The sequence below is a fragment of the Rutilus rutilus genome (assembly GCF_951802725.1).
Source record: "Rutilus rutilus genome assembly, chromosome: 1".
In the NCBI taxonomy this organism is placed as follows: Eukaryota; Metazoa; Chordata; class Actinopteri; order Cypriniformes; family Leuciscidae; genus Rutilus; species Rutilus rutilus.
In genome coordinates this window covers 1,115,001-1,141,589 of record NC_140209.1, presented here as the reverse complement: position 1 = coordinate 1,141,589, position 26,589 = coordinate 1,115,001, and the positions used below count along the sequence as shown (strand labels likewise).

Sequence of the window (26,589 nt, the reverse complement as noted above, 5' to 3'; positions counted from 1 at the left end):
TTAGCAAACATTGTCCCCCTGTGGTATTTGCATGTTACTATCACAAGCATAATGTTGTGGGCTGCCCAGAAAAACGTTGGTTCTAATAATAGCCCCGGCCACTATAGTGACCGGCCTTTATTTACCTCCGCCGACAGCGAGACCGGCCAATGTTAGAGACCCGGCCGGTAATGGAATACAGGCCAATATTAGAGGATTTACGGTAGTATATTTAGGCTGTGACGGTGGCAGTTTTTTTTTACCACCACGGTAATGGACCAACTACCGGCAGTGGTTGGGGGGTTATTTAAAAAAATAAAAAAATAAAAACTTGTTTTATACAGTTCACTTTATAGTTATGTGGAGGGAAAATATGAATAATTGCATTGCAAGGTGATTTAAGGTGTGCCCCTACATTTTCTGCTTGCGCTCCTAAAATTTTAAGTCAGGGGCTACAGCGCTCCTAATAAAAAAAGTTAGTCTGGAGCCCTGGGTTGTGCGATTATTCTCTAAAATAAAATCTCCATGTTCTGGTGCTGATGCGGTGATGCGTTCATGTAACCAGAGGGTGACGCTGCCAATAACGCACATAACAGCTGTCACAAAGAACCGGCAAAAGTAATGATTATGAATGTGTCAAATATATCAAGGAAACATTTTAATGGAATAACTAATGGAATAATATTGTTAAATTCGCTGATAATCGGGTGACCAGATCCCAAACCAGAATTTAAAGCCGACAAAGCTATGGGTTCACGCACAACTCTCTCATTCGTCGTGATGTTATTACATTTCGTCTCGTCTCGTTTTGGTCAACGAAAATGAAGAGACATTTTAGCATAGTTTTTATTTGTCAACAATATTGCATTATACATTTATTTTAGTCATCGTCACATGACCAGCATTTACGTTGCGTTGCGTCTCGTCTCGTTTTCGTCAGGTGATAAAGGTTCGTTGACGACAATATTTCCTCATAATTTTCGTTGACGAAAGTAACACTAGTGGTGAGCATACGAGCCCCAACCCCGGGCCTGGCTCCAGGGTGGGGCCCCGGCTGTGCCATACCTGGCAACTAGAGATGCGCGGATGGGCTATTATTTCATCCGCAACCGCATCACAAAAATCATCATCCGTCCGCCATCCAGCCGCACAAACGTTTTTGACCAATTTTCAAAACCGCACCCGCCCGCCATCCGTTGATTTGTGTATACATATATTTTTCATTTGATTGGTTCAACCGTCCGCCACCCGCCCGAATTTAATTAAAATATTATTTTTCGTCACGTCATCCGCGGTTTATCCGCGGAGTCCGCGGCTGTAACCGCCAACCGCGCATCTCTACTGGCGACGTCACGGCCCTCGATTTAATGTTACTCATAAAGGGTTTTTTGAATGGTTGTGTACAGGCCATTCAAAAAATGCAATCAATCTGTCAATGAACTAACGTATACATCAGTAAACACATAGCGTTCATATCTCACTACTCTACCCTGCCAGTATACAAAGATAGATCAAAGTGACATTACGCTAACCAACCATTCAGAAACATCCTGTTTTCCGACTCCGGTTCAAATTTATACGGTTGCACAGTGTCCTCAGAGACTCCTGCTGCCATTCTTCAAAATATACCCTCAACTGTTGTCAAGGCAACACTCCACGTGTGTTGTGTCCGGTTGTGTCAAAACGCCCCACAGAACAGAGGGGCGGGGTGAGCAAAGCTCATTATCATTTGAAGACACATGCACTTAAACGGCGTGCTGAAAACAGAGCTGTTTTTGACCAGGTAAAGTGAGTGTTTTCTTACAATACTAGTGAGAATTTTTAATTCAAGTATATTACAAACTTTTAATTTAGACCCTAAAGAATCATATTAGCTTGTACAAAAATGGCATTATATGACCCCTTTAATGAATAAGGACCGGGGACACTTCCCATAAATCCTGATATACTTGGTACATCATAAAAAGGATGGCGTATACGCTAATATTAGTCTCTGTTTATCCTGAGGTTTACCACTGTCCGCCAGATCCAGGCCGTATCCAGATCTGATGAAGGACCAGCGCCAGGACAAGATGACAATGCAGTCCTGAAGTGTCAACTAGTCTCTCCCCTGTGAAGGCCTCCTTTCCTTTACCTCTAAACGTTAAAAACGTTTTGTGGTCAAACGTATAAAACGTTGTCGGGATAATTCCGGTTCGCGTGGCTATGCAGACGTGACAATTTCTGAATTATACATTTTTAAGGCCTAACAAGTAGTTTGTTGAGGGCTGATTTGTGAAGGAATACACGCCTGCGCACATATATATTCAAACGCGCATACCTATCGACCAAACATGTGATGCGCATGTGCACGCCGTCTGCGTTTTTGAGGTTTGCGCAGAGAAAATCTGATTATGATTACAGATTATGGGGCGCATATGCGGTCCAGGTATGCGGCGCATCCCATGCAACAAGAGATTAACACAGTTGCCAAATTGCTTTATGTTACACTTACTCTCACTTGTGTAAACAGTAGGGTAGTAACGGTTCACAAAATTCACGGTTCGGTTCGATACGATACACTTGTCACGGTTCGGTACATTTTTGATACAGCAAAAAGAAAGAAATGCCAGAGAAATTTCCTTGATTTATTTTTTTTATTCTTTTTTTTAATTAAAACTAACATCATAAAGTATGATATTTATTTTTACTTTGAGCAATTCTAGAGCTATAACTGACTCTTCTTAGGAGCATATAAAACAAAACAGCTCCTTGGAAAAAATATTGTAGTAGTTATATACAAATGTTTATTTTAGTTCAGATTAACATTTGAGGGCAGCAATCGTATTCATAATGTCAAAATAAAACCGACGTAATGTTACTTGAAGGCAGTATAGCCTTCTATTCCTGCCAAACTTATATGGTTGCAGTTAGTGTTTCTACAGTAAATCCATGGTGAATGTTGCTGATCTGTGGACACTGGATAGTTCATGTCACAATGTTTCTTCCAGGTTTCCACGTCAGCGCTGTTTGATCCGTTAATAATGGAGAAATGTGAATGTTTCTCACTAGATCTCGCAGCTATGTTATTACTTCTGTGGCGAATTCAAATGCTTTCTTTACTGGATCTCTTATTAGCGCTGTGTATTACAGTGTCGCTTGATCAAGATCGGCTCGCGCTGCTTTGGTCCAAACTGATAAACGGTCCGTCAACCACACAATAACGAGCAGTTTCGTTCCGCTTGCATTACGTTTGCCATTTGATGTTGGGCACTGTTGTGGTCGCCCCGGCGGATTATGAGCGCGCTCACCACGCGCAACGCGCATACATTTGAAATAACGGAATTTCAAATGTATTTCGAAATTTCAAAACTCAAATTATTTCTACGCAAACTTCAAAAATGCAAACTCGTGAGAACGCTGATGGTGTGCACATGCGTATTACGAGTTCAGTCTATAGGTATGTGCATTTGAATACGTGCGCAGGTGTGTAGTCCTTCCCTACAAATCAACCTTCAACAAACTACTTGTCTGGCCTTAAATTTGTAATACAGAATTTTAATCGCTTCCACGTAGCCACGTGAACCGGAATATTCCCAACAACGTCTGATCTATACAGAGGTAAAGGGAGGGAAGGCCTTCACAGGGGAGAGACTAGTTGACACTTCAGGATTGCGTTGTCGTCGTGTCCAGGCTAGGGGTGTAACGATACACGTATTCGTATTGAACCGTTCGGTACGAGGCTTTCGGTTCAGTACGCATTTCAAACCGAACGATTTGGTGTGACCAAAATTTTGTTAGCAGTCGTGCTGACACCACAACGTTGCCCAACAAGCGGAACGAAACTGCGCTAAGCTTTTTTTTACTTCCTGCTCAGCTACTGTTCGGACGCTCTTGCTTACTGCTCCGCGCTTTGCTCTATCACTTTATACTTCTATATTTTATCACCTTTTATCACCTAATTATAACTTCAGCAAACAGCACAGTGCTCAACCAACGAAGTTTGGATTACTACAAAAACGCAGAATTATTTTACCCGGCCAGCTTACATTCCGGGGAAAGGAAAACACAACTGCCTACATTCATAAGGATAAGAGAGAAAATGTCTCTTCTGGTTCAAGAATCTACTTTCTGCACTAACTGCCACAAACCTTTACAAAGGATTGCAGTTCTTGAAACAAAGCTACTTACGGGACCACCAAACCAGACGGAACACACAACAGAGCTTCGTCATGGACCGCCTCAGCATATAGCCGGTGAGTCCCATGAAACTAGTGCTCCTCGACAGGTAGAGAAACAAGCCGATCGACTTACAAATCAATGGCACAAACGGAGCGAGACCCAAAGGCACTCGAGTAGGGATGGCGAAAACTAAAAATTATCTTGACCGACCACCGAGCCTCATTAACCGGTTGAAACCGGTTAACCGATTAGTTTAAAATATGCTACACTATTTGAAATAACAGCCATTTCGAGCCGCGCCTGCAATTTTGCAACTCTGTCGCATCTCTCTGCCGCTCTGCCTCCCGCTCACACACACACTGCCCCGGCACCGCCCTTCCACTCACGTCACTATTTTTAAATCCCCTACAGCGCGAAACATGAGTCCCGCAAACGCGGCACCGAAGAGCTTGTATGTAATCAGAGGACAAATGGATCCTTAGTTTCGAAATGGTTTGGGTACAAGGTGATCGCGTTGAAAATAAAGGCAATTGTCTAGCGTTAGAAGCTCATTTGAAACATTGCCGCGGCTCATTTAAGAAAATGACAGCTCCAAAGAGACACCGCTTTAGTTTAAGGTAGTGCTAACAATAATAAAGAAAGATGATGATAGCACTGTATCACACAAGCAACTTACATCGGTGTCATTCTTTTTGGTGAAATGGTCCCACACATTACTTTTCTTCGAACGCTTCATCCTGTCGTCTGCCCTGGCTCTAACCTCGAGTGTTTTAGCCAGTAGCCTTTACTTTTCGCAAACCTTGTGAGTGCGCGAACCCAAACGCTGCGCCTCGCGCCAAATGTTTTTATTGGTTTATTAAGTACAAACAGAGAGTTATGAAAAATTTTGTGTGAGAGATTTGTTCACTTCACACAAAAATATCTTCGAATGAGATGGCTAACTGTAGTAGCGTATAGCCCACTCTATAATAGCCTAATTTAGAGATTTTTTTTTAACCGACTACCGACAGCTTTGATCGGTTAACGTTGATACGGTCAACCATCGGTCAAACGGTCATCGGTTAAAATCCCTACACTTGAGACATCAGATTGTCACGAGCATCACATATTGCAGCAGTAGCATCCTCTACCCCAGATACAGCTCTGACAAGGATTGCAAACACTGGTCTCCTACCACCGCCTAATACATCTTGAGAACAGATCTGAAATACTAATGAATGTAAATGAGGAATCCCCAAACGTGATGAATATGATCGAACACAGACTGAATCAGCCTGTAGCTAACACTGATGCTAACTGGCGCTCAAGGTGGAGCAGACAGCGGCACTCAGCTCAGAGCGCAGCCGAGCCCAGGACTCTGATAGTGGGGGACTCCATAATCAGAAACATTAGCAGCAGGGATACAACTACATGCTGCCTTCCACAAGCAACAACTTCTGATGTAAACAGGGAACTTCAGAACATTCTGATGAAACATAAGACTGCAAATCGACTCATCATTCATGTGGGGAAGAATGATATTCATAAAGAGCAGTCAGAACTCCTTAAGAAGGATTTCAATGAATTTTTTGAAACACTTAAAAGATTGAAAGTTCAAACATTCAGCAATGGACCGCTCCCAGCAAGAGGAACAAACAGGTTTTCACGGTTGCTTGGGCTAAATACATGGCTGCAAAAAACCTGCAATATACATTTACATTTACATTTAGTCATTTAGCAGACAATATAAAAGGAGTGATATAAAAGGAGTGAACTTCACTGACAACTTCAATCTTTTCTGGAGTCAGAGACAACAGTTTAATCAGGATGGCCACCACCCAAACAAACTTGGTTCAAGAGTGCTAAAGGACAATATCTAACTGATATATCTCTGCTCCAAGATTCAGCACCCAAGGAAGACTTCCTGGAAAACAGCCAGGGAAGCCAGGTCAGCATATTACAGCCTCCGATAACACCAGAGCAACAGCCCCTTTCACCAGACACTTTATCCCTCTCTCCAGCATCTCCACTTCTGTGCTTCTCACAGAAAATGGAAGAACTGGTGTATGCTGGAACCGAACTATCCCACTCTTTTGCTGCAAGCCCCCAGATATCAAGCAAAAAACGGCAGGGCACCGCAACCACCAAAGCCTGCGGGCCCAGCTCGCCCTCCCCCTCCTCCTGTGAGAGCTATTCGGCCTCTGCCACAACGCCAGTGCCCACACCCTCCTCCATCTGCTCGAGGTGAACCAAAAACAACTGATACCAGCTCTCAGTGATATGTGTTGGGTCCCCGCTATGATAACAGTAACTTTCTCAAATGTTTACAGAACAAGCGGGAACCCAGTGTGCCTGTATCTTTCTCTATTGCTGTTCTATTACAAGATAGAAAGTCTAAGGTCTTCAATAGCTGTACAGCAAACCCAACTAATCTGGTGCCTATTACATGTAAGAAAAAGTAAGACTGTTAATTAATTAAATTAAACATCCGCTAATTTAAAAAAATCACTTCTAGTCAAAGACTTAACCCTCTGGGGACCAAAAACGCGCCCGCGCGTTTTGCTCGTTTTTTTTTTTAGCAATGAAAAATAAACACAAAATGCTCTGTTAATTTTGATCTTTCATTTTCGTGTAATACATCAATCGATCCTGTTCAGTTTCTATTTTTTTTCTGTATACTCACAATAAAAATAAAGTGTTTTGCTTTTTGACAAATAAAGAAAAACTAACATGATGCTATTTCTGCCTTCTCTCTGTCAGTAAACTCCCATTTGAAACGCGTTCGAAAATGATCTATAACTCCGCGAAAATTCAGTCAAACAGGGAAACAGACCCACGGGCATAAAGCTTGAGATCGCAGCTTTTAAATGAAGTAATTTATATAAAAAACAAATATTATCAGCTTCTGTAATCTGTATAAAAAGAGAGCGACTCCAGTCGAGCTCATTACGAGATGATTCACAGTAATTTGACCACGCCCCGGAGAGCGCGTGCTATTCAAACGCAAATTCTGAGAACCATTTCAGTCTGTGAAACGCCCACATCAGCTGTAAACAAAGAGGCATAATATAGCCTACCTTATGGAGAAAATTTTCCGTGCTGATATGAGGAGCAGATCCCGCTGAGGAGTGAGGTAGGCTAAGTTATCCTTTCTCAAGTGTTAATGTGGAATAACGTTATGGAATAACGTTAGTGTAGGCCTATGTAAACAAAAAGATGAATCGCGTTTCTATAATATGAATCGCGTTTCTGTGAGATGAATGAAGGGTACATATTTGTAAAGACTGTTTAGCCTAAATATGAATCGTGTTTCTGTGAGATGAATGAAGGGTACATATTTGTAAAGACTGTTTAGCCTAAATATGAATCGCGTTTCTGTGAGATGAATGAAGGGTACATATTTGTAAAGACTGTTTAGCCTAAATATGAATCGCGTTTCTGTGAGATGAATGAAGGGTACATATTTGTAAAGACTGTTTAGCCTAAATATGAATCGCGTTTCTGTGAGATGAATGAAGGGTACATATTTGTAAAGACTGTTTAGCCTAAATATGAATCGCGTTTCTGTGAGATGAATGAAGGGTACATATTTGTAAAGACTGTTTAGCCTAAATATGAATCGCGCGTCTATGTGTGAAAGAATAAACTGCTTTGCTAGAGCCTACTGAGATGAGTAAAAATCGACTGAAATATGTTGAAATAAAATGTATTTGTATAAGCAACGTATTAAACTGCAAATTAACATTTATAGGCTATGCCCTAATATTTCATAAAAACAACGTTACAGTCAGGCGAAGTATGAAAGACAACATTTTGTTGACTAGATTTGGGTACAGTTTTTACTGTAGAATATACTGTCACATCAAATAAGCTTTTCTGCTCATATATATAAAATACTATTTTGTCAAAAATAAAGTCATAGACTAAGATGTTCCAATGTTGGCTATATTCAAACTAATGAATACATATGATAAAATGTAGGCCTATAATCTTTTTTTTTTTTTTTACAAAGAAAGAGTACTTTTTTGCAGAAATATTGCTGAAATTGTAATTATTGTTGTAATTGTAACCTTTTTAATAAAATAGCAAAACATATTTACAAGATAGATGTAAGCAAAATCTTAAATGGTCAATATAAGTCTTCTTCTAAATATATATTTTGTCCTTGCATTGTGGCTCAGTCAGTGTCACACCTGAATGAATGGCTAATTATGCAGAGTCATTATGCAGAGTGGGTGGGACTAGGGTGTAAACTACTCCTCCCTCTCGCATATTGGCTTTCCAAGCAAAACCTGTTTTACACCATTTAAATCAATGTATTTTTTTTTGTGAACGATAAAGCAAGACTATTTTCACATAATTTTGAAGCTAGAACTCGAAGAGAAAACATCCATTAGTCAAAAGTCTTGTGGGCACATATTTTGTATGAGTTTTGTGGTCTTATTTCAGCAACTTTCATTTTTATTTTTTTAAATAACCACGCATAAACATTATTCTCTTAAAAATACAAACATCTACATACATGTTGCTCGCATATTATGGTAGGCCTGTTTGTGCTATATAGAGTGAATTTACACCTTTGCCATTAACATGTTTATAAATAACTGAAATAAGCACAAATGTCAGAGCATGTCAGAACATCTCAAGGGCCCCAAAAACAGCTTGGTCCCCAGAGGGTTAACCACAAACAACCTGGATTTTATGCTTCTAAATGAAACCTGGCTATAAGACAGCTGCAGTGCAACAGTCCTCAATGAATAGGGGAGGGAGAAAAAAATCGATTCTTAGATGCATCGCGATGCGGACGTGGACGATTCTGAATCGATTCACAAATATAAAAAAATCGATTCTCAAAAAAAAATGTTTTTTTTTTTTTTCAAATAATGTAATATTGACGGAACGCAAAAGGCAGAGCGGACGTACAGTGCGCATGCAGTCTGTGGCGCGCACATAACAGACTCGCGCACATAACAGACGCATGATGGCTCAGCACCAAATTCGAACAGCACCCTCTTCGTTAAAAGCTAACGTATGGAAAATTGGCAATTTCATTGTTACCTATTTAGTATTTTTTGTATGAAAGCTGCTTTCAGTATTTAGTTTTCACATCAATATGCTGTAAACCGACCTGTTATAGCCTGCTATGTTATACTGCCCTGCAATATGTGCAATGCCAGTCACAAAAAGTTACATTTTGACTGTGCTCTCTGCAGATGTTCATTCACTTTTTTTGTATAAGCTGTTTTTGATTGTGGTATACAGCAAACATTTCAAGTCATAACTCTTTATTGTTTAGTTGTGTATAAGAGCGGCTTTGTATGTTACTAATTATTCAGAATATGCGTAAGTCCACAAGCATTATATGAGAGCTGCTGGTACATCATTCTAAATTTTTGAACAAAAACTGTTTGTGATTTTGCTACAGCAAAATGTTTTTTTGTCTGAAGGATTATATTGCTCATTGGAAATAACAAGAGTATGTTGGTTAGAAGTCTATTAAATGCTAGAGATTCAGATGCTGAAGTTTGTATTAATTTACTACAAGTATGCTGCTAGCACAGGCACACATTTATTTTCCTGTTGGTTCTTTGCAATGTTCAAATCACTTCCATTTGTTTTATTAATAAAATTAATATAGGAAGATGGAAGCAAGTTCATTTTTGGTCATCATAAATACTTTGCTTTAAAAGTACCAAGTAAAAAAAAAAAAAAAAAAAAAGTTAATAATCGATAATCGTTACCCTCTGAATCGTAATCGAATCGAATCGTGAGGTGCCTAGAGATTCCCACCCCTATCAATGAAGCATCCCCTCCTAACTTTACTTTTATGAGTGTCTGCAGAGCTGTTAAGAGAGGTCTAGCTGCTCTTTTTAAAGATATCTATCAATGTAAGCAAATATCATTTGGGAATTACCCGTCTTTCGAATATCTGGGTTAAAAGGTGCTCCACGCATTTTACTTATTATTTACAGGCCTCCAAAATACTCTCCAGTCTTTGCTGAGGACTTTACAGAACTGTAATCAAGTCTGTTATCTCAAATCTGAAGAGTGGCAGACAAAAAGCACCTTGGAGAAACTCAACAGAAGTGCAAAATATGAAAAGACAATGCAGAAAAGCAGAGCGCATGTGGCGCAAGACAAAACTTGTAGTCCATTATAACATCTACAAAGACAGCATCCATGCTTTCAATATGGAACTAGGCAAAGCTAGACAGACTTTCTTCTCAAATATTATAAACAGTAATTTAAACAACACACGCACTCTTTTTGCTACTGTAGAGAGACTGACAAACCCTCCAAGCCAGATTCCCAGTGAAATGCTCTCAGACAGCAAGTGCAGTGAGTTTGCTTCTTTCTTCTCTGAGAAAATCAATAATATCAGAAAGGTGATCAGCACATCCTTGAGTTGCTCTGGGGTCAGACAGATCAAACCACCTGTGAAAGTAGTTACTATGTCTGATTTCAAAAGAAATTGATGGCAAAATTTTGGAAGAAACCGTACAGCACCTTAAAACATCAACATGCGCTATTGACACACTTCCCACATCTTTTTTCAAAAGTGTGTGCACCACAGCACAGAGACAGCGCTCATAAAGATAATAAACGATATTCGCTTCAATACTGACTCAGGAAAATGATCAGTGCTGGTACTACTCGACTTCAGTGCTGCATTCGACACTGTCGATCATAACATACTTCTTGACAGGCTGGAAAACTGGGTGGGGCTTTCTGGGATAGTCCTAAAATGGTTCAGGTCATACTTAGATGGGAGAGGTTATTATGTGAGTATAGGAGATCATAAGTCTGAGTGGACATCCATGACATGCGGAGTCCCTCAAGGCTCAATTCTTGCACCACTCCTGTTCAACCTGTATATGCTCCCAATGAGCCAAATAATGAGAAAGAACCAAATCTCTTTCCACAGCTATGCAGACGACACACAGATCTACTCTATCGCCTAAGCTCTACACATCAGCTCTACACATCAGCTCTATCGCCTAATGATTAAAGCCCCATTGACTACCTGTGCCAATGCATTGACGAAGTCAACAGTTGGATGTGTCAAAACTTTCTTCAGTTAAACAAAGACAAAACTGAAGTCATTGCGTTTGGAAACAAAGATGAAGTTCTCAAGGTGAACACATACCTTCACTCTAGGGGTCAAACAACTAAACATCAAGGGCCCTATCTTGCACCCAGCGCAATTGACTTTGTACAGCGACGCATGTTTCATTCCTATTTTGCACCCGCGCGAAGCGCGCTTTTCCCTCCACAGAAGCACGTCGCTAAACTAGGGAATGAACTTGCGCTCCCGGGGGGCGGTTCAGCGCAAAAAAGGAGGCGTGTTCCAGCGCAAACAATCCCTGGTGCTATTTTACTGTTCCATAAAACAATTGCGCCACTGGCCAGAAAAAACCTTGTCTAAAGCCAGTGGCGCGTTGCATGTTGTTCATTATGCTATTTTAAGGGCGCATGCTTGACCATAATGTATAGCGTGCACAACGTGCATACACTTTGATTCTCTAATCTACACAGAAGCAGCAGTTTTCATTTTTGCAAATCATATTATTACAAACGATAGATAGATAGATAGATAGATAGATAGATAGATAGATAGATAATTTATTATAAAAGCATACATCTAGCTTACACATTTACCTACATTATTATATACAGTACCTGTTTAACCGAAGCTAACTTGGGTGTGTTTCTCAATCCCCAATGTCACTTCTCTCTCTTTTACGGCCGTGACGAGAGCGTTGCTCTCCTCGGCTGTGAACCTCTCCTGGCGCGCGCCTGGCAAATCCGCCGTTATAATAGCAATACGCCAAGGAAAAAGTGCGTCTGCTCTTAAAGGGAATGTGAGATGATGCTCTGATTGGTTTATTTCACGTTACGCCCAAACCACACCTATGAATAATGAAGCTACTTCAGACCAACCCATTTTAGATTTGCACCGGGCGCAGGAGTCGTTTATCCCGCCGGGAAAATAGCAACAGCGTCGAGACCCGCCCACAAAGTTACTTGCGCTTTGACACTTGCGTTTCAGATCGTTAAAATAGGGCCCCAAGTCAGGAATCTTGGTGTGACACTAGAGTCAGACCTTAGTTTCAGTAGTCATATCAAAGCAATAACTAAATCAGCATACTATCATCTGACAAATATTGCAAAATTAGATGCTTTGTTTCCAGACAAGACCTAGAGAAACTTGTTCATGCTTTCATCAACAGCAGGGTGGATTATTGTAATGGACTCCTCACTGGCCTTCCCAAAAAGACCATAAGACAGTTGCAGCTCATACAGAACGCTGAGCAGAACCAGAACATATGAACATATCACACCAGTCCTCAGGTCTTTACTCCCAGTTAGATTTAAGATTGATTTTAAAGTATTATTACTGGTATATAAATCATTCAATGGCCTAGGACCTCAATATATTGCAGATATGCTCACTGAATATAAACCCAACAGATCACTAGGATCATATCAGCTAGAAACACCAAGGGTTCACTCTAAGCATGGCGAGTCCGCTTTTAGCTATGTTAAAAGTATAACTAAGTATAACTATAGCTATGTTTTTCATATAAAAGTTTTTTTTATACGGAACACTAACAGTAAACTGAGAGAGATTCAGTTGCAGCGTTATCAACTGGCCGTAATTTTGAGATCGCAATAGACGTGAAGGACTATAATGCGTTAAGAGCTCGCTCAAGCACTGCGGAGCTAAACCATTTAGTGCTTTGTAAGTAATCAGCAATATTTTAAAATGTATGCGATGTTTAATAGGGAGCCAGTGCAGTGTTGACAGAACCGGGCTGATATGGTCATGGGCTAATTTTGTAGTCGATCTAAGAGTATTTGATGATCTATAGTGTCGAATGCAGCACAAATGAAAAAAATAAAATAATCTTCAACATTGATAATAATGAGAAATGTTTCTTGATCATCATATTAGAATGATTTCTGAAGTACATAATTTTAAATTAAAGCTACAATATGTAAAAAAAATTCACCGCTAGGGGTCGCTAACCTCTTACAATAACAAAGGCGTAGGTTGATGACGCAGTGACGAGCTGAATGATGTCAAGCTGATGGATCTAATAATGTTAATGGATGAGTGAAAACATTCATGTTTTTTATCATGACTGTGCTATGAATCAGGTCACGATTACTAATAATAGACAGATATCACACACAAGTCCCGCGGATATAAAGCAATAAGGACATTTCCTTCTACCGAACTACACGCAAGTGCAGAATTACTGCTCACACAGGTCAGTTCATCAGACGAATTAAACTTGAGGAAACGCAGCGCTGTTTCACTGGGTCTAACGTTACACTTATCACACTAAACTGCATTTGAGTGTGGTGAAAGTTAAATGTTATTCTATGTGTTAGTTTATTTGCAATATGAAACTAGCAGTAATCTAGATCAACATTATAATAACATACAGATCGTTTGAACGAAACAAGAACAGCGTGCCGCTAAACGTTACGCACTACGTGGTTGTCCACGTCTGTCGCCATGGTTACGTCATGTCCATGGCAGTACGAGCGGAAACCGAGGATAGCGCGGATATTGCGACATTTTTTTACGGGACGGGCCAATATTTAAAATTGGAATTTCTCTGAAATAAAAAATATTTGGAGACCTTTGGGATATTGTAAGTACACAACTGCAGGAAATATATCACACTGTGCAAAAAAAAAATCTTACATATTGTACGTTTAAATGATAATATATATATATATATATATATATATATATTACACACACACACACACACACACACACACACACACATAAAGCACTATTGTTATTCTTACACAACAACATTATGGAAGAAGCTGGATGATCATTTTGCTCATCCAACACATTATGCAAATTATATGTTTATTGCATTATTATACTGTATGCTCAGCCATAAATTGTGATTTTCTATAAAGTTCAGGATTTTATACACATTTACAGGTTTTAGCATTGAGGTCTTATTATCTGTGGGGGTGCTGCTGCTGCTGTTCTTATTTGCTTTATATATCCAGAAGTATTTCTAATATTCTGACCACCTCATGTATGTAAACAGGGCTGACAGAAAAACTCTGAAGTGCAACATCACATTATTTAACTATGACCTCAGGGTTTAATTTACACATTTCTGACTGGTAGCGAACATTAGTGAAGTGTTGGTCACTAAGCTAGCTGCAGTTAACTATTCTTTTCCAATAAACACTAACTAAAGCTGGCTACATAAACACAACTACTGCCTAGATTCATGAGAGGACGGCTGAAGTGTTTAAAAGTGAAAAATACAGTAATTTCAACAACTTACCAGCGAGCGTGCTTCAGAAACACTGGAAATGAATGGGGTTCAGTGCTGGAGCTGTCGGTGTTTGCTCCGCGACACGCGTCACTTCCGCATTTCTCAGTTCTTCCTCTTCTTCTTCGGGCTTATTGGCGGTTCGCATTCTTAAAAAGAGCATTAGCGCCATCTACTGTGGGCAATAGATCAGAGACAGTATATCACAACTCCCAGAACAATCCGGGCTCGAGCTTTCAGTGTCGCTGCGTGTTCAGCTCCTCATCTACAGCCAAAGCCCATCACATTCCAGAGATCAGGGATAATGATACTAATAATAATACCACTAATAGCCTATCTATATTCTATAGATTAAATTGTTCTATTTAAAAACTGTATTGTTAATCTACCCCCTTCTACTGAGTGTAAAATCATCTTTAATGTTAATTGTTGATTACCTTTCCTCTGAAATTCTTCAATTATCTTACTTCTTTTCTCTTAATATTTATACTAGTAATATTTATTAATATCCTCTACATTCCTACCTCTGAGCCACAGAGCTCCATCATCCGCGAACAGCGATTTATTTATACTATTGTTGCAAATACATCATTAATCATAATAATAAACAACAGAGGGCTTATAACACTACCATGAGGAGTTCCATTCTCAATTATTCCTTTCCTTGATATGGGTCAGTGACCATAAAAAAGTGTTTTTTCAAAAATTCCAAATAACAGGCATAAAAATGGTTGACTTTTGTTCTACTAACTCTCATCTTTATAGAAACATAATGTTGTTTCAAAATTTTCAATTGGAATCAGAATTTATGTGACAATTTGTTGTATTAGTGCGTACAATCGTCATATGGTGTGACATGAAAATAATTGTAAATAAACTGAAAATGGATTATACCTTTCTTAAGTTACTCACTTTATCAAAGTCATTTATCATAACTAAACTGTGATCCATTATAGTTTTGTGAAAATTAATTAAATTTGTGTATTATTTTCTAAAACATTGCTCAATGTGAGACCTATGCCGTCGGGTCTTTCAACATATTTTCTATTTATTGTGACAAACCTTGCTAGAAAATTATAAAAAAATATTTGTGACTCTTGCTGATACTATTTTCTATGTATTCCATGAACATTTTCAGGTTTTATCATTAATAAAGGTATGTTATTTTCACAATTTGGAATGTCACACCAAATGATATAGTGTCACACCATATGATAATGTCGACACGTGTCAATGCAAACCATGTATTATCCTACTTATTGGTGAGTACTGATCACTCATATGGCAGGAAATATTTAACCACTCTTAAATGCTGGAAGGCAATATTCAAATTGTATTGATTTATTTGATATTTAACAATTTTTAATATTGTATGAACCATATGAACATGTGTTTGTGTATCAAATTTCATTTAAATTCAAAACTGATGCAATATGTATTAATATAAGTAAAACAACCAATTTTTTTTATATCATATGAACCGTGAACATACAGCGTAGCTGAGTGGATCCACAAATAAATCAGTTCATCTAGACTCCATTGTACATTAGCCAGTCAAATTTGGAGAGAGTAGCAAACCGACTGCCTTGCTGAGGTTGTGATAAGCCAAAAACAACTTCCTGATCTTGATAATAAATGCAGTCTCGCCTATTTGGCCAGACAAAACCATTTTTGTCTCCACGTTGTTTCATGCAGCTCACCTGCAGCCCCTCCATACTTATGGCAACAATTTGTCCCACATATGGTTTTCCCTCATACTTAAGACAAACTGTCCTTCCGTGTATCCTTCATTGGAAATGGTGTCTGAATCCTCAGCTTGGGCCTCTCCAATTGATGCACTTGATTGGGCACATGCATACAGCAACTGAGTAGAAAAGCTTCAAAAGGACATATTTATATGTTAGTGACACGACTGTCTGCAGTGATTGCAATAACTAGCTTCTACTCCATCAAATTGGGTTTGCCCAATTTACAAATATGTAGGGTTTACACTGACTGGGCTTGGGGCTCTCTAGTGGGCAAGCTGGATGGGGAAGAAGGCACCTCCGTAGCAGAGCCACCATCACTTAAGTCAAAGAAAGAGATTTATTTGTCAGGGAAATGTTTGTTTGCTGTGAAATGTTATCACCAGAATGTCCTAAAGTTAGCTAAATATGTTAAACTCACTGGGCTCGGGAATCTGTAGTGGGCCAGCTAGGTTGGACAGAGGGCACTTCAGCAGATGGGCCACCACTTCAAAGTCAAAGGAAGAAAATCATGTATTTATTTATTATTGTAAAATGAAAATAATTGAATGGAAACTCATAATACTTACTCATCACTTGTCTTGTCACCTGGCACCTCATCAGGGAAAACATGGTCAAACTCAAGTTGGTGCAGCTTGTGACAGGTGCACATCCCTGGATACTGGCGGAAACAACTAAGATCTCTGTAAAATATCTTTCCTGGAGCAAAAGACAGAACTTGGTGTGTACTGCTGATTCCAGTCACTGGACGCACTGACGGAGGGAGCATTTCATCCATGGTGGAGATCTGCTCTTCTTCAATCCACATGATGGTGACATTTTCAGAGGACTTTTGTAAATACTCATACAGATCCCTTGGTGTTTGTAGGTCACTGCCTCCGAGGACATACATGTCTGCCTTACGCTTCAGCACTCCTCCCACACCGTCAGGTGCACCCTTCCCATGGGAACGCTCTGAAAAGTTCCAGGTGACCCCCTTGAATCCCCATGCATAGGGAATGGAAGCAGTTTGATCGATTCCGGTACTGGGTTGCTGGCCCATCACTGAGGACAGGCAGGGTGTCGATTGCATTTTCATGTCTTCTTCGGAAATCATCAATAACTGGCTTGATGTGTGCCCACACGGCACGCTCATCATGACGCAAGGAAATGGTGGCATAGCACTGGGAGCCACCAACTGAGTAGGCAACTCCAGTATGCATTGTGGCCTGCTGCCTATTGCCAACGAAAAGAAAGGCCTGAATTTCAGTGTTGAGTTTACATGCATAGTTCTCCGAAAAGTCTGTGTGTTAAGACCATTTCATTAGCATGGATGTTCTCCTTGATGTGTCTGAACTGTTTCACCTGATGAAGCCAGTTTAACTGATGACTCGCAATTGCATTGAGCCTCTGGTTGAACACACCAGTTAGCTCCCCTCTTCTTTTTCTTCACCCAGTTCTTGTAGCTTCTCTCTCCCACTACAACATCCTGCTTCTCCCACTGCTCCCATGTTGCAGTGTCAGCTGGGTTGTGGTCCAGCAGGTTGGGGCTCATCATAACAGCATTTTGCATGCATGCACGTTGCATGCATTTTGTATTTTCAGTATCACATGTGATACCTGACAGCAGTGCTGACAGGCTTTTTGTCGTGATCAAGCCTCTGCTTGAAAGAGCATCAATTAGGAGCGAGATGTTCGCATGTTCCCAGCAGGTCGCTGGACCTAGCCTCTGTGACATAAAAAGGTTTATACCTTATGAACTGTCTGTAGGACAGCTGGTGCTTTTTTTTCACATTTTTGCATGTAGGTCTTATGAAGGTCCCTTAGTGAGGAAGTCAGCACTCGTCTTTGTCTTTTCTCGTTCCTGCCTACTGTGTCCTTCTTCCCAGGAAGCACAGTGCTATTTTCATCTAACAGCAGGAAGGATTCCACCTGAGCCTTTTTCTCATTTTTTAACTTTTTCCTGGCTGGCAAGTTGGATTTCTCTCTGACTGTTAGTTTTGTTACGTTTTGCCTCACACTTTGTTTCCTATATTTCTCAGCCCTCTTCTTTTCTTTGCTGACTTTTCTCTGGAGCCTTTTGTTCTGATCCTTCAGTCTCCTTAATGATTTATTCAGCTTCTTTATCTCTTCAGTGTGTGGGCTTGGTGGTGGTGACGTAGGTGGGCTTGGTGGTGGTGATGTAGGACCTGGGACTTGACCTGGGTCTACCTGGATGTCTCCATCATAGATGGAGTTATCTGGGGGAGTCATGTTGAGTAATGCATTTAAATTTCTTCTTTTGGCTCTATATTTTGTTTGAGAATTTCTCCATATCTCCCTCAGCTTCTCTCTTCTTGACGGTGGGAGAGTCTGGATTCTAAATTTAGGCATCTCCCCTTTCTGTTTCTTTTCTTGATATCTGTTAACAGAATGGTGTGAACATTTTAACAGCTGTTCAACATTGTTTATTCTCTTCATTTCCTAACTGCGTTCCTCTTAGTTGCACTGCCTACAGTGATGATATTTTAGCTATCATGTATTGCCAGGCTTCAAGAAATCTGCCTGGAAACAGACAGTTGTTGTTCACTTTTCTTTTCTTTTCCTCAGCACCTCCTCTCTCTTTGCAGGGTCTGAATTCACTCTCTCCCTGTATCTCTTTGTCTTCTCTGCACTTGTCATCGTTATCTGCCTCAAGTTGACAAAAGAAAAGGAAATGTATGGTTTGAGATGAAGACAACATTGTTTAGACTTAAACAGCATTCTAAGGTTTCTGTGAAGTGGTCTGTCTGATGAACTAGAAATCTGTATCACCGAATAAAACTAAACTAAACTAAACACAATCGATGGTGGATAATTACAGCTTTTATGTGATGATGGACCCAAATAAATGTTTAAAAGGACAAAACATACATTGGACTTTGTTATTTATTGTTATATATGCAGGGAATTACAATTCATATCATATGGTGTGACAATCAAATCATATGGCGTGACAGGCAGACATGTCACACCATATGATGAAGTGTCACACCATATGATGTTTTCTGCACTTAGCACAACCTTGAGTCTTGTAGCTACACATTAGCATACTAACAACATGCTAGCTATAACAAAGCAGCATAGATTTACATATAATTATGACAAAATAATAACATTTCTTTTGCATTTTTATAAAAAAATGTGTCACACCAAAAGACATCTGGATCTGGAGTGCCAACAAGATCTGATTTATTGTAAAAATAAAAATGATGACTCACCTCAGGTTGAACAGTAGCAATACACTGCTAGTTCTGTACAACACTGCTGAAGAAGGTCCTCTCCTTCCCAAGGGTGTCAAAACAGTTGCCCGTTCAAATATCCCAAAATAGTGTCACACCATATGATTTTGATTTGTGTGATAACATTTTTTTGATTAGAACTGACTCAAAACATTATGCTTGGACTTTGAAAAGAGTAGGCTCACAAATAGACATCTGTATTATTTTTCTGTATTTTTTTGAGAATTTTTGCATTTATTTTTTTTAGTTTTATTCAAGTTCTCACTTTGAGAAACAAGTGCCGGACAGTCACACCATATGAGTTTTGTTATGTTTGGTTGAAAATTCTGAAAAAATTAGTTATGAACTGTTTTAATGTTGAATATGTTCACATAAAGCATAATGTTCTGCACAATATTGAGAAGGTTTTTGGCAAATATATTTTGTATTCATACATGTTTGACACTGAAGACAGCAAAACTGCCATGTCACGTCACCCACCCATATATCTTTACTTTAATATTTCTTTCAATTAAAAACTCTTTAAAGGTGCATTGCGCGAGAGTCTGAGTTTTCGCAGAACTACGCCCCCTCTGGCGGCAAGCGAAACTGCAACCAGAGGTGTGCACGCTCACGGACCACACGCACACGCACGCTTGCACGAGCTCGAGCTGGTCATAACCCAAGGAGCATCAGCCGCACAAATCTTTTGTTTACAATCATAATGTCTTCAGAGGTAATAAAGTTTTAAATCTGCAAGTAATTTAAAATATGTGAAAGGAAAGGCAATTGAGTAAATAACACACTTATGTGTGAGGGAAAAAATGGGGGTAGTAGAAAACTTCGTTTTTTATTCCCATCTATCTCCATGTTGAACTGTGTTATGTGTTTACTGTATCCACTTATGACTATTATTATGGAAACACGTTCATGAACAATATAAGTTATAACTTTGTAAAAGCTCAAAATTGTAATCATGATACCATACCATACACATTCGGTCAACAAAGTACACCCAAATGTCTCAAGGTAATAAACAATCAAGTGGCACTATGACGTTACCATAAAAGCCAAACAGGCTAATCCGCCGAAGATTTGCGGGGGTTTAGCCTGTTTTATTGATCAGCTAAGTAGCATATTCCAATAGCAATACATCGTAATTAAGCAGTAATTTGCTCAAAATTTGTGTCTAAGTATCTACCTTATATATCAGCATTTTATATCACAATCATTCTGAACCTGATCACTGACAATGGTAAGTTAGTAAAACCTATTCCGATTGTACATTTATCTAGCTTACGCTAAAGCATTACACATTTTATGGATCGTCATTTATTGTCATTATTGGCCGTATCAGACATTAGAGAATGGGATATATCTTACCTTTTTATCAAGAAAAAAGCCAACTGAGGATCCCGTTTGAGCCCTAGAGCAGACCGGAGATCTCTCCATTTGTTGAAAGCCTTCCCTATGTTTACTCTCGTCTTACCCCGACGCCTGTCTGACTCCAATTTGGACCTTTTGGTTGCACTAGACAAAAGTTCTCTTTTTTTTTTTATCTTACGTGGAGTTTGCGTTGGTGTTTGAAATGAACTACAAGCCGGTCTCTTAGAATCCATTTTCTACGGAGAATGGCGGCGTCGGCGCATACACAAACCTGCCAGACATATGAGCGTGCCGTGAACGCGCATGACGTCACGCCCAGTCTCAGATTCCGACCCGAATCCCTCTTATTTATTTGACTGTACAGGATTATAGAGGCAATCGCAGTGATCAGAGAAGGGCTCAGTCAGCCCATCAGGCAATTGTTTAAGCATGTATGGGTTAGAAAACGGGTATTTTTAACATGAAAAGTTGCGCAATGCACCTTTAATCCAATTATATAATTTTCTGTCTATTCCAATTTTATCTAATTTTATCAACAAACCCTCCTCCAAATTAATAATTGAGTCCATTGTACCCTTTCCATGTCTAAAACCATTTTGATATGGGGAAAAAGCATTATTCTCGATCTGTAATCATTTTTTCCATGACTTTACCTAGATGTGACATGTTAATGCTATCGGTCTGTAGTTTAAAGGAATACTTGGATCTTTACCTGTTTTTTTATTGGGAATTATTACAGCTTCTTTCCATCTCTTAGGTAAATATAAACTCTTACTGTTATAAACTCTAGAATGATTTTAAGAGATTCATCACTTAAAGGGTTAGTTCACCCAAAAATGAAAATTCTGTCAGTAATTACTCTCCCTCATGTTGTTCCAACCCCGTAAGACCTTCGTTCATCTTGGGAACACAAATTAAGATATTTAGGGCCCGAGCACCGATGGTGTGAGGACCCTCTTGGAATTGCTCTGTTTATTAGGGCCCAAGCCCTGAAAGGGCGAAGGCCCTATTGTTTCCGGTAGGATTATTTATTATTATTAGGGCCCAAGCCCTGAAAGGGCGCAGAGCCCTATTGTTTTCGTTAGGATTATTATTATTATTAGGGCCCAAGCCCTGAAAGGGCGAAGGCCCTATTGTTTTCGGTAGGATTATTATTATTATTTTTCTTACGACTATTTAGGCATTTTTGGGGCCCTTAACATGCTCAAAAACTCTTGAAACTTTGCACACGAGTCAGAACCCGCGGCCATCAGGGCCGGGCTGAAGCTGGTACCCGGGCGTGGCAGGGGGGCTCGACAGCGCCCCCTGGAACAGGGTCCGAAAACTTGGTCCATAAATCAAACACGCTTGCATGTAATAATATGAAACTCGGTACACATATAGATCTCATCGGGCCGCACAACTTTCATGCTCTAAGTTTTACGCCAGCCCAACAGGAAGTCGACTATTTAGGGTTGTTTGGAAATGCATGCTTAGGAATTTGAAACACTTCTCTTAGGGAATTCACCCGGTCAGCACCAAACTCTGTGTGCATGAAGTCAAGACATTGAGGATGAAAAATTGCCAGGGGATTTTTGATATCTCGAACGGTTTGGCTGTGGCGAGGAAACGAATTTATGGCGAATAATGGGACACAGGAAGTGTATTATAACTTCTGCATACATTGACGGATCTTGATAAAACTTCAGCAGTGTGTTCGTGGTCAGAGGCTGATCACATTGATGTGACTATTGTGAGTCAAAATTATAGCGCCACCTACTGGCAGCAAGAAGTGTGTCACTTTCAAAATGCTTTGAAATCACCCTCTTATTTTTACCCGATTTGCTTCAAACTTTATCTGTATAATGTAAACACACGGCAGATGTAGACCTGTGAAAGGATTATTGATATCTTAGATACTGTTGCCGTGGCAACGCATCAAACTTTAATTTTCTTTTTGGATGCTTTTGAGACTCTTAAGATGCTTGAAATTGGATGAAACTCGACAGACACATCACATTTATTAGCCCGTAGACATGTGCAAAGTTTCAGAAACGGGCGTGGTGAGGGGCTCAGTAGCGCCACCTTTAGTCATAAATGGGGCGGTTAGTTTTATCAACAGCAACAAAACTTGGTATGTGTATTGTTCTCATCAAGACGGACAACTTTCTAATTGACATTAACCATCTCCGACCAACAGGAAGAGAGATATTTTGGTTTGAATGTGGATTTTCTGAAGAATTTTCTCTCCCTCTCTCTGTGTCTGTGTGTGTGTGAGGGGAGGGGGGGGATTTGACTATTGCTTTTATATTGTTAATCAAGGTTTCAGGGGCTTTTGGGGTCCTTAACATGCTCAAAAACTCTTGAAACTTTGCACACAGGTCAGAACCCACGGCCATCAGGGCCGGGCTGAAGCTGGTACCCGGGCGTGGCTGGGGGGCTCAACAGCGCCCCCTTGAACGGGGTTCTAAAACTTGATTCATATATCAAACACGCTCGCATGAATTAATATGAAACTCGGTACACATATAGATCTCATCGGGCCGAACAACTTTACCCCGGTCAAGTTTTACGCCAGCCCAACAGGAAGTCGGCTATTATGGGTTGTTTGGAAAACGCTTGCTGTGGAATGTGAAATACTCCTCCTAGAAAATTCACCGTGTCCCCTTCAAACTCGGTGTGCATGTAGTCAAGACTTTGAGGATGCTAAATTGCGGACGGATTTTTGATATCTCGAACGGTTTGGCTGTGGCGAGGAATCGAATTTATGGCGAGAAAAGAGAAACACGGAAGTGGAATAACTTCTGCATACATTAACTGATCTTGATGAAACTTCAGCAGTGTGTTCGTGGTAAGAGGCCGATCAGATGGATGTAGCTATTGTGAGTCAAAGTTATAGCGCCACCAACTGGCAGCAGGAAGTGTGTCACTTTCAACATGCTTTTGACAAAAGTGGGGGGGTTACTTTTAACTACAGTAAAGAAAAAATAGTTTGTATATTGTTCTCATCAAGCCGGACAACTTTCTAATTTACATTCAATAGCTCTGGCCATCAGGAAGTCAGATATTTTGGTCTGAATGTGAATTTTTTTGCAAAATCAGCCTCTGAATTTTTAGCCACTCCTCTTAAACTATTTATTTTATTCGTACCAAACTTTTTCAACATGATGAAACTACATTAAATATGCTAAATTGTGAATGGATAATAAATATCTCAAACGGTTTTGCTATGGCGAGGGATTAAAGTAAAAATCTTCTAAAAATGTAATTATATACCATTTATTTCTATATAAAAGTATACAAATATCACAACTAAACCCATTTTATTCTGTTTTTGCAATTCAAGAAGAATGAAAAAGTTAAAAACAGGCTATTTAGTGCTATTTGGTTCAACAAAAAAGCAAACATAGGGCTATACTGCCCTCTTGTGTCCAAAAGGACATCAAAATAGTATATAAAACTTTTTACCAGGTAGGCCAATATTGTATTTAAATATACATTTATTAGGTATGTGTCTGAGGATATTTTCCCACCGGTTAATCGACGTGTGACACGAGTGGGTGCTTTTAAATCGCTAATATAATAGTGAAAGAAAAATAATGATAATGTTGCACACACAAATCACACACATGTGGGAAAGAATGATGCTTTTAAACAACACTAAACCGCCATTAGGTGTCGCCAGGCATCCATCTTAATAAGCGAGTCATTGATTCATTCGTTCAAACGATTCGTTCGAATGAGTCGATCATGATTAAGACAGATGTTTATGGATTGATCATTCAATCTTTGAGTTAACCGATTCGTTAAAAATGCTGAATCGTTCAGTTATGAGAAAACACGTGATGCGTGATGGTTCTGCCGTGATCTTTGTTTAACTATTTTCGCTGCTGAAACAGAACAAAAACAGTCAACATTGCATCTAAAATGTAAGTGACTTAATTGTAACTGTTTATTAACCTGTTGCATGAAATCTAGGGGTGGGAGAAAAAATTGATTCTTAGATGCATCGCGATGCGGACGTGGACGATTCTGAATCGATTCACAAATGTCAAAAAATCGATTCTCTAAAAAAATATTTTTCTAATAACGTAATATTGACGGAAGGCAAAAGGCGGAACTCTAAGCGGACGTGCGTGCAGTCTGTGGCGCGCACATAACAGAGAAGTTTCTTCTGCTCACCAAGGCTGCATTTATTTGATTAAAAATACAAACAAAAACAGTAATATTGTAAAATAGTACTCCAATTTAAAACAGGTGCTTTCTATTTTAATATATTTTAAACTGTTATTTATTCCTGTGATCAAAGCTGAGTTTTCAGCATCATTACTCCAGTCGTCACTGTCACATGATCCTTCAGAAATTATTCTAATATGATGATTGATACTCAAGAAACATTCATTATTATTTTAAATGTCGAAAACAGTTGTGTACAGTCTTTGATGAATAGAAAGTTCAAAAGAACAGCATTTATCTGAAATCTAAAGCTTTTGTAACGTTAAACACTACCGCTCAAAAGTTTGTGGTTAGTAATAATTAAAATTTTATTTTTGGGGGAAAGAAATAAAATAAATCAGTACTTTTATTTATGAAGGATGAGTTAAACTGATCAACAGTTACAGTAAAGACATTTATAATGTTAAAAATATATATATTTGAAATATATGCTGTTCTTTTGAACTTTACATTCATCAAAGCATTTTGAAAAAAAAAAAAAATCTGTACACAACTGTTTTCAACATTGAAAATAATAATGAATATTTATTGAGCATCAATCATCATATTAGTATGATTTCTGAAGGATCATGTGACACTGAAGACTGGAGTAATGATGCTGAAAACTCAACTTTGATCACAGAAATGAATTACTATGTAAAATATTTTAAAATTGAAAACAGCTGTTTTAAATTGGAATAATATTTCACAATATTACTGTTTTTGTTTGTATTTTTAATCAATAAATGCAGCCTTGGTGAGCAGAAGAGACTTCTCCTAAAAACATTAAAAATCTTACTGACCCCAAACTTTTGAACAATATATATATATATATATATACATATATATATATATATATATATATATATAAATATAGCTGCGAGCAGCGATGGAGGGCCAAAGCCAGCGGTACCGCCACCCCGGTGCCTTTAGGTAACTAAAGGCACCGGGGTTGCGGTGCCACCGGCTTGGGCCCGTAATCGCTGCTCGCAGCTATATTTATTATTATTATTATTATTATTATTATTGTTGTTCAAGGGTTCGGGGGCTTTTGGGGCCTTTAACGTGCTCAAAAACTCATGAAACTTTGCACACAGGTCAGAACCTGCGGCCATTAGGGCCGGGCTGAAGCTGGTACCCGGGCGTGGCAGGGGGGCTCAACAGCGCCCCCTGGAACGGAATCCGAACACTTGTCCATAAATCAAACACACTTGCATATAATAATATGAAACTCGGAACAGATATAGATCTCATCGGGCCGAACAACTTTCGTGCTCTAAGTTTTACGCCAGCCCAACAGGAAGTCGGCTATTATGGGTTGTTTGGAAACGCATGCTGTGGAATTTAATGTACTCCTCCTAGGGAATTCATCCAATCGGCTCCAAACTCGGTCAGCATGAAGTCAAGACATTGAGGATGCTAAATTGCGGACGGATTTTTGATATCTCGAACGGTTTGGCCGTGGCGAGGAAACGAATTTATGGCGAATAATGGAAACAGGAAGTGTGTTATAACTTCTGCATACATTAACTGATCTTGATTAAACTTCAGCAGTGTGTTCGTTGTAAGAGGCCGATCACATGGATGTGACTATTGTGAGTCAAAGTT

The 26,589-nt window shown here is 39.4% G+C and overlaps 3 protein-coding genes across 3 annotated transcripts in view; 1 reads left to right on the top strand and 2 right to left on the bottom strand.

The window, feature by feature from the left end:
- LOC311301401 (uncharacterized protein) overlaps window positions 1-14,542 on the bottom strand; it is a 40,274-nt gene extending 25,732 nt beyond the window's left edge. Inside the window, exon 1 of the mRNA XM_084426463.1 lies at window positions 14,451-14,542. The gene's annotated coding sequence lies outside the window, so the exon portion shown is untranslated. The remainder of the gene's footprint in view (window positions 1-14,450) is intronic.
- The window catches only part of LOC311301520 (uncharacterized protein), a 402,121-nt gene that overhangs the window by 56,213 nt on the left and 319,319 nt on the right, over window positions 1-26,589 (top strand). The window lies entirely within an intron of this gene.
- Window positions 15,766-19,435, bottom strand: LOC311306851 (uncharacterized protein). The gene is made up of 5 exons (XM_084435440.1): window positions 19,402-19,435; window positions 16,753-17,137; window positions 16,605-16,670; window positions 16,435-16,503; window positions 15,766-16,315 (listed from the first exon to the last, which is right to left on the bottom strand). Exons 2-5 carry the CDS (start codon window positions 17,073-17,075, stop codon window positions 16,156-16,158), a joined length of 618 nt encoding a protein of 205 aa, XP_084291566.1. The 5' UTR covers window positions 17,076-17,137; window positions 19,402-19,435; the 3' UTR covers window positions 15,766-16,155.

What these genes read in the sequence shown, in the direction of transcription:
- LOC311306851 (XM_084435440.1), bottom strand. Translation starts at nt 17,075, where the DNA reads ATGTATGTCCTCGGAGGCAGTGACCTACAAACACCAAGGGATCTGTAT. An exon ending in ACTACAGATTCCCGAGCCCA is followed by an intron (nt 16,504 to 16,604) that starts GTGAGTTTAACA and finishes CTTTGACTTAAG; the next exon opens with TGATGGTGGCTCTGCTACGG. An exon ending in ACTAGAGAGCCCCAAGCCCA is followed by an intron (nt 16,316 to 16,434) that starts GTCAGTGTAAAC and finishes GTCCTTTTGAAG; the next exon opens with CTTTTCTACTCAGTTGCTGT.